The sequence below is a fragment of the Balaenoptera acutorostrata genome, chromosome 9 (genome assembly GCF_949987535.1).
Source record: "Balaenoptera acutorostrata chromosome 9, mBalAcu1.1, whole genome shotgun sequence".
Taxonomy (NCBI): domain Eukaryota; kingdom Metazoa; phylum Chordata; class Mammalia; order Artiodactyla; family Balaenopteridae; genus Balaenoptera; species Balaenoptera acutorostrata.
The window spans coordinates 7503683-7514342 of NC_080072.1; the positions used below are offsets into that span (position 1 = coordinate 7503683).

Consider the following 10660-nt stretch of genomic DNA (forward strand, 5'->3'; position numbering starts at 1 on the left):
CCCCACCCCACCCCACCCGGGACCGAGAGAACGCCTGCGCAAAGCACAAAGAGGCGGAGCCAGGCAGCCTAGGGCGATACAAAAGTCAGAGGCCTTGGCGGTCGCTCAGCAGTGACGTGACACGCAGCAGGCGGTGAGGTCGTGCGCACCCTCTTTCCTTTCTCTTTCTCGACTCCATCTTCGCGGTAGCGGCAGCGGTATCCGCGGTTCAGGTAAGGTTTGTGTCACGGATGGAGCCCAGGGGCTCGCAGTTTGGCCGCGAGGTTAGAGGACGCAGGAAAAACAGGGGAAGAAGGGCTGCTCTGGGGCCCGGGCCAGTCCCTGTCGGACCTCCCTGGCAGGCCCGGCCTTACCCACGTGAGACCCCGAGACCACCTACTTCTCGGCGCCGTTGTCCCCGGCCCGCCACCCATTTCCTGACCCTCCTCTCGCCCAGAGTATTTCTTCTCTTAAAAGCACCCCCCCTGCTCTTTTTCTCTTGTCCGCCATCCTATGTGTGGTTGGATTTGCTCCTCGTCATGTCTTCTCACAAGACTTTCAGGATCAAACGATTCCTGGCCAAGAAACAAAAGCAGAATCGTCCCATTCCCCAGTGGATTCGAATGAAAACTGGTAATAAAATCAGGTACAACTCTAAGAGAAGACATTGGAGAAGAACCAAGCTGGGTCTATAAGGAGCCTCACATATGAAGTGGCACACATAATCAGAACATCACTAGTGTCTGGAACAGCTGCCTGTGTTTGATGCTCTCTCCTCTTTTCTTGATCTTTCCTCACCACTGCTCACTGTGTAGCTCAGTAATAAACCATGTGAACCTTTAAAAAAAAAAAAAAAAGCACCCCCCGTTTTTTTTCAGTCGCCAATATGCAGCTCTTTGTCCGCGCCCAGGAGCTACACACTCTCGAGGTGACCGGCCAGGAGACGGTCGCCCAGATCAAGGTAAGGCTCCGTGGTACTTCCTGGGGTCTTTTGTGTTTTTCATTCTCGCCCGCCGCGGGGACGCTGAGTCTCGTTTTTCCCTGTAGGCTCATGTAGCCTCGTTGGAGGGCATCGCTCCAGAAGATCAAGTCCTGCTCATGGCAGGCACGCCCCTAGAGGATGAGGCTTCCCTGGGCCAGTGTGGGGTGGAGGCTCTGAGCACTCTGGAAGTAGCCGGCCGCATGCTTGGAGGTGAGTTGGGGAGGTCTGTGTTGTGAATTGCTTTGTAAGCTCATGGGTGTAGGGTGTGTTCTCAGTCCAGGGTGGTTCTTCCTGTTTACCTCTCTCAGAACGAACTTTTGAGAGGTCCATGGGAGACTGAGCCAGAGTGTCATTCTATTTCAGTCACTTACTAGATAAGATCCTTGTCTGTGTCCCAATTTACTCCCTAAAATTAGGAGGTAGGACCAGATCTCCACAGTGCTCTTTAGGTTTTAAGGTCAGTAGCTGGAAAATTCTGAAGTGACACCCCAGAATGTACCAGACTAGACATTCTTAGAATTCAAATCTCTGACTTTGTTTTCATTCCCTGTTGGGCCCATCTTACCTTTAAGCTTGAGTTGAGGGAGAAAGGGTTCTGCTGGGTGGGGCCTTCTTGTTCTAACTGCTTGCTGTCCTCCTTTCCTATCACAGGTAAAGTCCATGGTTCCCTGGCCCGAGCCGGGAAAGTAAGAGGTCAGACACCGAAGGTAAGTGAGAGTATTAGTGGTGTTGTTTGGACTTTGTTTTCTTCTGGCACAGCTAAGCCAAAACCCTTGGCTCTTGCCCTGTTTGCTTTCTCCCTTCCTGGCGATGAACCTGAGGGAAGGCATGGAAGAGACAACCCAGGTTTGATCATCCCTCCCTTTTCCCAGGTGGCCAAACAAGAGAAAAAGAAGAAGAAGACGGGCCGGGCCAAGAGGCGTATGCAGTACAACCGGCGCTTTGTCAATGTTGTGCCTACCTTTGGCAAGAAGAAGGGCCCCAATGCCAACTCTTAAATCTGTTGTCATCTTGGCTTTCTCTAATAAAGTCACTTAGCCCAAGCATCTCATGGTTTCATCTTCATGTGCAGAGCCTCAGGGAGAGATGTGGCTTCTAAGGCTGGTGGTATGAAGAACAGTGAGGCCTCATTTTGGTTTTCTTGGCGGTGTCAGGAGTCAGCAGCTTGGCAGGGATTTGTAGGTGGAGGAGTGGTAAACTACAAAAAAAATATTCCTGTGAAAACTGGTAACCATAAATGCCAGCCCTTCAGGTGGAGAGTTGAGGAAAATTCCAATCCCAATGCCAAATAACTTGATAATTAACTTCCAAATACTTTCTTATTTTTGGTCTTTTTCTTTTAAACAGAAGATAGCAGGAACCATCGTGGTGGGAGAGGTTTTATAGCGGCAGCAATGGAGAGGAGGAGATTGATTGAGTAGAAGATGTATCAGGGAACACCAGTCTAGCATTTCCCTGCACTTGGAACCAGCTGTGGCTTTAGTAGAATCCAGACCAGGAATCTGGTCTGCCCCAGCTTCAGAAAGTATTGCCTGATTACATTAGTACTGCAGTGATCGTGTTTTTTCTGATTACCTGATGGACCTTGCTAACCTAATCACAGGTGAGGTGGCTCAGTTGATTGTTTCAGTGTTCTCAGAATTGGAGTTCTCTGGGGCTGATTCAAGTTTCCTCCTAGCGACACATGCATACCCATTCGTTCATTCTGCTAAGCTTTTTGAACCTGCTGGTTCTTGGAATACAGCATACTATGGGGTAAAGACCTTGGGCTTTAGACTTGGACTGCCTTGAGTTTGGATCCTTGTTCCATTTATTCACTAGCTGGCTGACTTTTTGGGCTGCGCCACACAGCATGTGAAATCTTAGTTCCCCGACTAGGGATCAACCCCGGGCCCCAGCAGTGAAAGCGCCAAGTCCTAACTACTGGACCACCAGGGAAGTCCACTGCCATCATCTCTTGAGAGTTGCTTTGAGAATTTTACGTAAAGTGCTTAGATCAGCACCTGCATTCTAGAAAGTGCACAAATATATCGGCTATTTTTGAGTTCTACAGTGAGCTTCCTAGAAAGACATTGGCCCCCATCCCTTTTAGGAGTTTAGATTCTTGTGAGGAAAGCAAGGAAACTAGTTACAAGTGTTAATGGCCTCAGAAAGTAAGTAGGGTGCTGTAATAAAAGGGAGTGTCACAGGTGGACAGATAACCTAGGGGAGGTCTCTGACGATGGGATGTGTGAGACCTGAAACAGGAGCTGATGAGATGAGAGTTCCAGCCAAGAAACCTGTGTGCAAAGGTGTGTGGCAGATCCTGCAGGGTCTTGTCAGATGTGGAGAGGAGTTTGGTTTGAGTCCAAGTGCAGGTCAGGGTTTTAAGCAAGGGCCTGATGTGATCTGACTTGGGATCTAGTATTTTCTCTGGCTGACTTTTCTGGAGGGCTGGCAAGAAAAAAGGAAACCAGTTAAGCTGGTGTCATCCAGTTGAGCAAGTAGCTTAGACCACCAGTGGTGAAGGGGCTGCAAAAATGAGCAGACTCTTCAAATCCATCCAGATCTTGGTAGGGAAACATGATCCAAATTGAGATAGAGACAAGGTATTTCGAAGACAGAGCTGACTAGAGGTGGGGCTGGATATGAGTGAGGTGAGGGACCAAAGAACCAGAGCGAGCTTTTAGGGGTGCCATGGATCAGGGCTTCGCAGTGCTTGGCACAGCTTGTGAGTCGTCACCCGCACTCTACCACAAACTGTGAGCTCCATTAGGGCAGGCACCTCATCTCATTTTGCTCTTCAGTGTGTTTTCGCCGCCTAGTGTGAAGTTTGCACTTTAAAGTTGGATGAGGAAGTCAAGCAGGAGCTCAAATATTTGTTAATGCTTCTTCTCAAGAGGGGAAATGCCCCCAACACACCCAGTCTAGGCTAGGTACCCCACCTTGGCCTTCTTCCACTCTCCCCTTTGTCTGTGTCCCCTAGTAGAATGGCTGCCCCTTCAGCGCAGGGACGCCTCATCTCCCATGGGCTTGGCACAATTAGTGGCCCAGAGTAGATTAAGCTTAGCAAAGATTGGGTTTTGCCGCAGCGCTTTATAGTGCTAAAAAGGCAACCACTAGGGGGCGAGCTGGTACCGGCGAAGCGTCCGCCGGACGCACTTTCCCTACGCTCCCACCGCGCAGGGCCGGGCTCCGCCGAAGCCCGGGACTGAGCTCGTACCTCCCGACCGGTTCCGGCGCATGCCCAAGCGCGGCTCAAGAGAGGGGTGGGGCTTGGCTTCCGAGTGCGGGCGGAAACTGACGAGAGTCCTCGAAGAGCTTTGACTAAGCGCTCCGTCGGCCCCGCAAAGAGGCGGAAGTAGCCGAGAAGCGCCGGAAGTTTCCGATCTGCTGCCCTTGTGCGTTCCCGGGTGGTGTGCGGCGCCAGTTGCCATGGAGCCGGCCGGGCCTTGTGGTTTCTGCCCGGCCAGGGAGGCCCAGCCAGCGCGCTACACCTGCCCTCGCTGTAACGTGCCCTACTGCTCGCTGCGCTGCTACCGGGCGCATGGCACCTGCGCCGAAGACTTCTACCGTGACCAGGTGCTGGGAGAGCTGCGCGGCCGCAGCGCCTCTCCCAGCCGCCTGGCCAGCGCCCTACTCCGGCTGCGTCAGCAACGTGAGACCGAGGACGAGCCCGAGGACGCAGGCCTCAGGCCTGGGCCGGCGCCCGGCGGCCTCTCAGGACTCTGGGAGCGGCTGGCCCCGGCCGAGAAGGCGGCCTTCGAGCGGCTGCTGAGCCGAGGCGAGGCCGGGCGGCTGCTGCCCCCGTGGCGGCCTTGGTGGTGGGGTCGCGGCGCCGGGCCGCGGCTTCTGGAGGAGCTGGATGATGCCCCGGGCTGTGACGCCGAGGAGCTGGAGCCCTCCCCTGCGAGGACGCCACCGGAACCCGAGAAGGATGAGCCTGCGGCTGCCGAACCAGTTCTCGGAGACGTCCCTGGGGCCTGCCCTCCCGCCGTGCCCACCCGGATCCCCACGCTGGCCAGCCTGAGCAGGGGCCGGGCGTCGCCGCTTGTGCGCTTCCAGCTGCCCAACGTGCTGTTCGCCTACGCACACACTCTTGCCCTGTATTACGGCGGCGACGAGGCACTGCTCTCTGACTTCTGTGCCACGCTGCTCAGCGTTTCTGGAGTCCTGGGCGCCCAGCAAGTCTTCGCCTCTACCGAGGAGGCCCTGCAGGCCGCAGCCCACGTGCTGGAAGCAGGCGAGCATCCCCCCGGACCCCTGGGCACACGGGGCGCCATGCGCGAGGCCGCCCGCATCCTGCTGGGTGAGGGTCCGGCCAACCAGAAAGGCTACACGTTGGCAGCACTGGGGGACCTGGCCCAGACCCTGGGCCGGGCCCGGAAACAAGCTGTGGCCCCTGAGAAACGAGATCGCCTCTACCGGGCCCGAAAGAAGTGCCAGTTCCTGCTGTCTTGGACCAACGAAAATGAGGAGGCCCTCACACCCCTGGCTCTAGACTGTGCCAGGGCCCACCGAGCCCACACTGTGGCAGCCATGGAGGTGGCAGCCCTCACTGGGGAGCTGGAGCAGCTTTGGGGAGGCCCCCTGCCACCTGCCCGGAGGACTCTTATTGAGGAGCTTCTTGGCTGAACTGGACGCTCTTTGTCATTAATAAAGCTGTGACTGGTCTGCCCTATCGCCAGTGCCCATTTCTGAGTGACAGCTGTTGTGCCACCCACCCCCAAACGGTTGGGCCCACAGACCACCTGTCAGCTTCTCCCTGATGGGGGCTGACCCAGCCAGTTTTTAAACAACCTGGCCCCAGAAAGGGAGAGAAGCAGCATCAAACGTTCCAGATGTTTATCCAAGGAGGAAGAGCAGCCCCTCCACTCCATTTTGGCTTCGTTTTCCCCTTTTGCTCCAACCACCTATCAGGCTATTCACCACTGCCTGTCGGAGCTCAGAGCAGGGTAGGGTGCAGGCCCTTGAGTGCCAGGTGAGTCCAGGCTCCTGGTGCTGGGTGTGCTGGCAGCTGGGTGGGCATGTGGCCCGACATGGGACACGTGGAGCTGCTTCAGTAGATGTAGGGCACGATTCGATAGGGCACACGCTGGCAGTATGCATGCCAGGCCAGGCCATACTTCTGCAGACACTGCTGCTCATCCCGGGCCTCACGGTGTACCAACAGCGCAGTGAAGTAAAGGAGGTAGAAGTAGGGCAACAGGTGGGACACCCCTGTGGGGAAAGGGGTCTCTCTTGACCACTCAGCCAGCCCCCCAGTTCACAAAGGTTTCCACAGCTAATGGCTCACAGGGCCATCAGGGCTCCATGGTGAAAGGTCCAAGGTCTGCAGGGAGTGCTGGCGTGCTAGGCTGTCACAGAGGTCCGGCCCAGCCACACCCTGAGTCCATCCCCAGCTCCCCGACTACTCCCTCCACTGGGGCGCAGCCCTGTTCTCCATTCCACACCCACACTGGGCATCCTGTGCTCACCACTCCGCCTCTGCCCCTCACACACTTAACGGCCCCTGCCGTGCGCCAACCCAAACCACTCACCGCAGGGCAAGGACCAGGCCAGAGCCATGATGAGGTCTCCAAGGTAGTTGGGATGGCGGACCATACCCCACCACCCAGACACCAGCAGCCGTCGCCCTGTGGCTGTAGAGATGGTCTCAAGGTCTGGGGAAAGACACGTAGTGGGATGGGGGACCCCCTGGAAGTCCAGCTGCCCGACCTCGCTTCATGGCACCCCAGAAACCCAGCTCACCAGCCACTCTGGGATCAGAAGGATTCTTCCGGAAGGTGTTTTTCTGAGAATTGGCTCCACGGAAGATGTAGTAACCAACAGCTGGGAGAAAGCGTGAGCAGGCAGTCAGGGGCCTTCTGTCTGACCCTGACCAACTACCCACAGCCTAGACTCATTCTGCCAGGAGACCCAGGACCCAGCCCTTGGCTTTAAAGAAGGGTGTGAGGCTTAGCACCTACCTAGTGGGTGCTGAATAAATAGTGAACGAATGAAAGGGGGAGGGAGAACGCTGCCCCTTCCTGACTGACCATTGATGAGGCAGATGACCGAGGCCAGGGGCAACCCCAGGGGCTCTGGGTGGTACAGCAGGAACTGGGCCTGCAGGCTGTAGGTGAAGGGTACCCAGGCGAGGTCCCCAAAGGCCAGCATGAAGCCAAACCCGTCGTGTATGATGTCCATGGTGGTGAGGACCGCCTCCTGCAGGGACAGGACCCAGACACACTGGCTTAGTCCCCACGAGGTCCTCAGGCACCCTCTCCCTCCCTAGCCCAGTCCTGCCTCACCTCGTGCCAAAGGGCATCACCCACATATAGTAGCTGGAAGCCATTGACCAGCCACATGGCCAGTGAGGGACTCCCCCGAAGTTCTGCTTCCTGCATCAGCAAGGCCAGGTTGATGAGGACCTGGGGGTTGCACAGCGGGTGAGACAGGGCAGTCTGTTCCCAGTCCGTCTCCACAGAGGTGAGGTGCAGCGCCTGGAAAGGCAGTGGCCAGCCTGTGCCCTTCTCTCAGCTGTCCGTCACTAACTCTCCAGGCCTTTGTTGAGTGGCTCCGGCCCCTGTACCCAGGGGCACAGAGACTGCACTGGACCACCTCCTGACCTGTTTTCTCTTGCCGTGTCCTGTAGTGTTCCCTTTGGGAGAGCACTGTTGGGAGAAACTGCACACTTCAGGCTTGAGAGTTAAAACAGACCTGGTTTTGGGCTTCCCTGGTGGCGCAGTGGTTGAGAATCTGCCTGCCAATGCAGGGGACACGGGTTTGAGCCCTGGTCTGGGAAGATCCCACATGCCGCGGAGCAACTGGGCCCGTGAGCCACAATTACTGAGCCTGCGCGTCTGGAGCCTGTGCTCCGCAACAAGAGAGGCCGCGATAGTGAGAGGCCCGCGCACCGCGATGAAGAGTGGCCCCCACTTGCCGCAACTAGAGAAAGCCCTCGCACAGAAACGAAGACCCAACACAGCCATAAATAAATAAATAAATAAAATTAAAAAAAAAAAAAAAACAGACCTGGTTTTGAATCTCAGCTTCGCCACCTGGGCAAGCTGCTTACCCTCTCTAAAGCCTATTTTCCCCACCTCCATGTAGAAAAGGGAGATCATCATGGACCATAATGTGTGTGAAGCACTAAGCACCTAGTAAGTGCTCGATAATGATGAGCTGGCAGCCAGCCTATACTGAGCACCCCCATTCTGGTAGCACTGGCTTGAGGCTGCCAATCAGGTTACCACCTCTAATCCTCACAATAATCTTGGGAGGAAGCTCTTACTTTATCCCATTTCACACATGATGAGGAAACAGCCTTGAAGACCAGATCTGTGACGGGCGCCCAGCACTCCTCCCGTCTCTGGATGAGGTAGTTTCCAGGGTGACAGGGACCTTGCTCAAGAAACCCTTCAGGAAATCTTGACCACAGTCCAGTATGGGTGATTATAACCAAAAAAACACAGTTGGCCTGTTTTCAAGGCTACCAGTGACAGGTTGCTAAACCCAGTGACCAGTTTGAAGTTCTGCACCGCTTTGACCAGCAAGCAGCACAGGATCACTCTCTCTCCTCCTCGAAATAGATTTTGCGCTTGACCGCTTTATTTATAATTGCACCTGCTCTCCTAACTCCCTCACTTTTTCCCCATAGCACTTAGCGTCCCCTGACATGCGATACATATTTTACTTATTTTTTGTCTGTCTTTCCCACTAGAATGTAGGCTTCATGAAGACAGAGGGTTTTTTCTTTCTTTCCTGTAACTTTTCTTTCTTTTGTCTCCCAGTACTTAGAGCAGTGCTTGGGCACATGATGGACTCAACAAATATTTGTGGAATGAATGATTAATGATTTATGTCAGCACAATATTGGCCCTGCGCAGCCCAGGCACTGCTCACCCATCCCACCCCTCCTCCTGGCTGGAGGCCCACTTAGCCATGCCCAGCATACCCAGCCGATGAGGCCAGGCCGCAGTTCGCAGAAATATTTGAAGTCAAAGGAACAGATGCGCGGGTTGAGCTCCCGTCCCAGGAAAAAGTCGTAAATGGGATTGCCTGGAGAATAATGGGAGGGTGAGGTGCAAGCAAGCACCCCCATCTGCCTGCATCCACACCCTACTAGGACTCCTCTCACCTGAGTTCCCCCCGGGTGCCAGGGCAGAGGCAGGGGCTACCAGAGCCTTCAGATAGAGAAGGAGGCTGAAGATGAAGGCGGTGAGGGTGGCCGCAAAGGCCAAGGGCAGGAGCATTTCCGGGAGCGCGCTCAGGGGCAGCCCGGCTGACACCCCCAGGCCCACCAACAGGGCTGTCAGCACCAGGGCCTGGAAGCCTGAACCACAGCACACAGTGAGACCTGGGGATTGCGCCCCTCCCCCTCCGCCCCACCCCCAAATACACACGCGCGCGCGCGCGCACACACACACGCACACACACAGCCTAAAGCCCAGGGAGGTCTCAGACCTTGTCCCAAGCCGTTAGGGTCACCCCAGCCACTTCTCTGGTGCATAGAGTGGCAGCAATGCTGGGAGTGGAGGGAGGAGGGGTGTGGAGGGAGCCAGTGGAACCCCCTACGTCTGTCCTGGGCGTAAAAGAGGCACAAAATAGAAATTGGGGTCGCGGGCTCATCTCCATACACCTCCCCACCGGGCCTGGGGCTCCACCCCCATCCCCACAACTCCGCGCAAGAACCCAGCCCCCAAGCACCGTTAATGGGGTAGCGCAGTCGACTCTTGTCCTTCAGTTCCTGCCCCTCGGCCACCTGTGGGCACAAAAGGGTGCTAAGGGTTGAGGGTGTCTTTCTTCTCGCCAAGCCCCTCTCTCCGCCCGCCTCCCCCGCGCGTCCGCGAGCCGCGTCCGCACCTTGCGCGCCGGCAAGAGGTAGAGCGCCGCCTGCAGGCCGAGCCAGGTGAGACACAGCAACAGCGCCCACGGTCTCCACAGCTCCTCGAGTTCCGGCAGGTAAGGCGGGGGGCCCAGGAGGCGCGCCGGGCCCGAGCGGGCTACCAGCAGCAGGTGGAACATGGTGGCGGGAAGCAGCAGCAGCAGCGCCGCAGCGCCTGGGGAAGGGGGCAGTCGCGGCAGGGGTCCGCTGTCCAACTCTCCCGGACCCCCGCAGGCGGGCCCCTCAGCATTCCCGCCATCTTCCACATCCCGGCCTCCGCCCTCGGCCCCCTTCTCTGACTTCTGTCTTGGTCCCCTCGAGGATCCTGCTCCTCTTCCCCCTATTCCGCCCGGTCCTCCATGCCACAAACCCCCTGCTCTGCAGCCGCCGGACCTGGTTCCTCCTCAGCCCCCTCTCCAGACGCTCCCCCGCAAACTCCTAGATCCTCTGACTCCCGATACCCCTCAAAGCCTTTCATCCTCAGATCCTGCCCCCATCCCCGCTCATAGCGCAACCCTCCAGTTCTCCCTCGCATAGCTCTGGCCCCAAGTACCCCCTCTCTCTGCCCCATTACCCAGGGGTCCTCCGAATTCCAGCTCGGCCTGGGAGCCCTGAGGGGCCATGGTCTCCTCCGCTCCGCCGGGGGTTGGGGACTCTCAAAAATCCGTCAAGGAAACACAGCCCACCCCATCCCCCAGCAGATGGGTTCGGTGACGCGGAGGATCCAGCCCAGCTGGGCTTGCACCTGTCTGCACGGAGCACAGACAGCGACCGCTTTTGTCCCGAGGTCTTTAAATGGACCCGCCCCCGGCCCATCCTGGGCCCAGCAGGTCAGCCAATCGTCTCTCAGG

General features: G+C 56.7%; 4 protein-coding genes across 9 annotated transcripts; 3 read left to right on the forward strand and 1 right to left on the reverse strand.

The window, feature by feature from the left end:
- The first annotated feature begins 52 nt into the window (after positions 1-52).
- On the forward strand, positions 53-2007 carry FAU (FAU ubiquitin like and ribosomal protein S30 fusion). The gene is made up of 5 exons (XM_007174263.3): positions 53-212; positions 858-940; positions 1027-1171; positions 1613-1668; positions 1834-2007. The coding sequence occupies exons 2-5, from the start codon at positions 866-868 to the stop codon at positions 1957-1959; spliced, it is 402 nt and encodes a 133-aa protein (XP_007174325.1). The 5' UTR covers positions 53-212; positions 858-865; the 3' UTR covers positions 1960-2007.
- LOC103004159 (60S ribosomal protein L39) lies at positions 468-836 on the forward strand. The gene has a single exon (XM_007165429.3). The coding sequence runs from the start codon at positions 519-521 to the stop codon at positions 672-674; it is 156 nt and encodes a 51-aa protein (XP_007165491.1). The 5' UTR covers positions 468-518; the 3' UTR covers positions 675-836.
- Positions 2008-4260: 2253 nt separating the features above from the next.
- Positions 4261-5621, forward strand: ZNHIT2 (zinc finger HIT-type containing 2). Its single transcript, XM_007174264.3, has one exon. It carries the CDS (start codon positions 4376-4378, stop codon positions 5573-5575), a length of 1200 nt encoding a protein of 399 aa, XP_007174326.2. The 5' UTR covers positions 4261-4375; the 3' UTR covers positions 5576-5621.
- Positions 5622-5770: 149 nt separating this feature from the next.
- Positions 5771-10586, reverse strand: TM7SF2 (transmembrane 7 superfamily member 2). Of its 6 annotated transcripts, none has more exons than XM_057553014.1 (10): positions 10384-10586; positions 9788-9984; positions 9632-9686; positions 9063-9257; positions 8880-8983; positions 7234-7353; positions 6979-7147; positions 6692-6772; positions 6481-6603; positions 5771-6160 (listed from the first exon to the last, which is right to left on the reverse strand). In XM_057553014.1, exons 1-10 carry the CDS (start codon positions 10430-10432, stop codon positions 6000-6002), a joined length of 1254 nt encoding a protein of 417 aa, XP_057408997.1. In that variant the 5' UTR covers positions 10433-10586; the 3' UTR covers positions 5771-5999. The 6 variants fall into 6 exon arrangements, with proteins under 6 accessions (XP_057408997.1, XP_057408996.1, XP_057409002.1 ...); XM_057553013.1 differs by having other exon boundaries at positions 7234-7425; XM_057553019.1 differs by lacking the exon at positions 9063-9257.
- Positions 10587-10660: the final 74 nt, after the last annotated feature.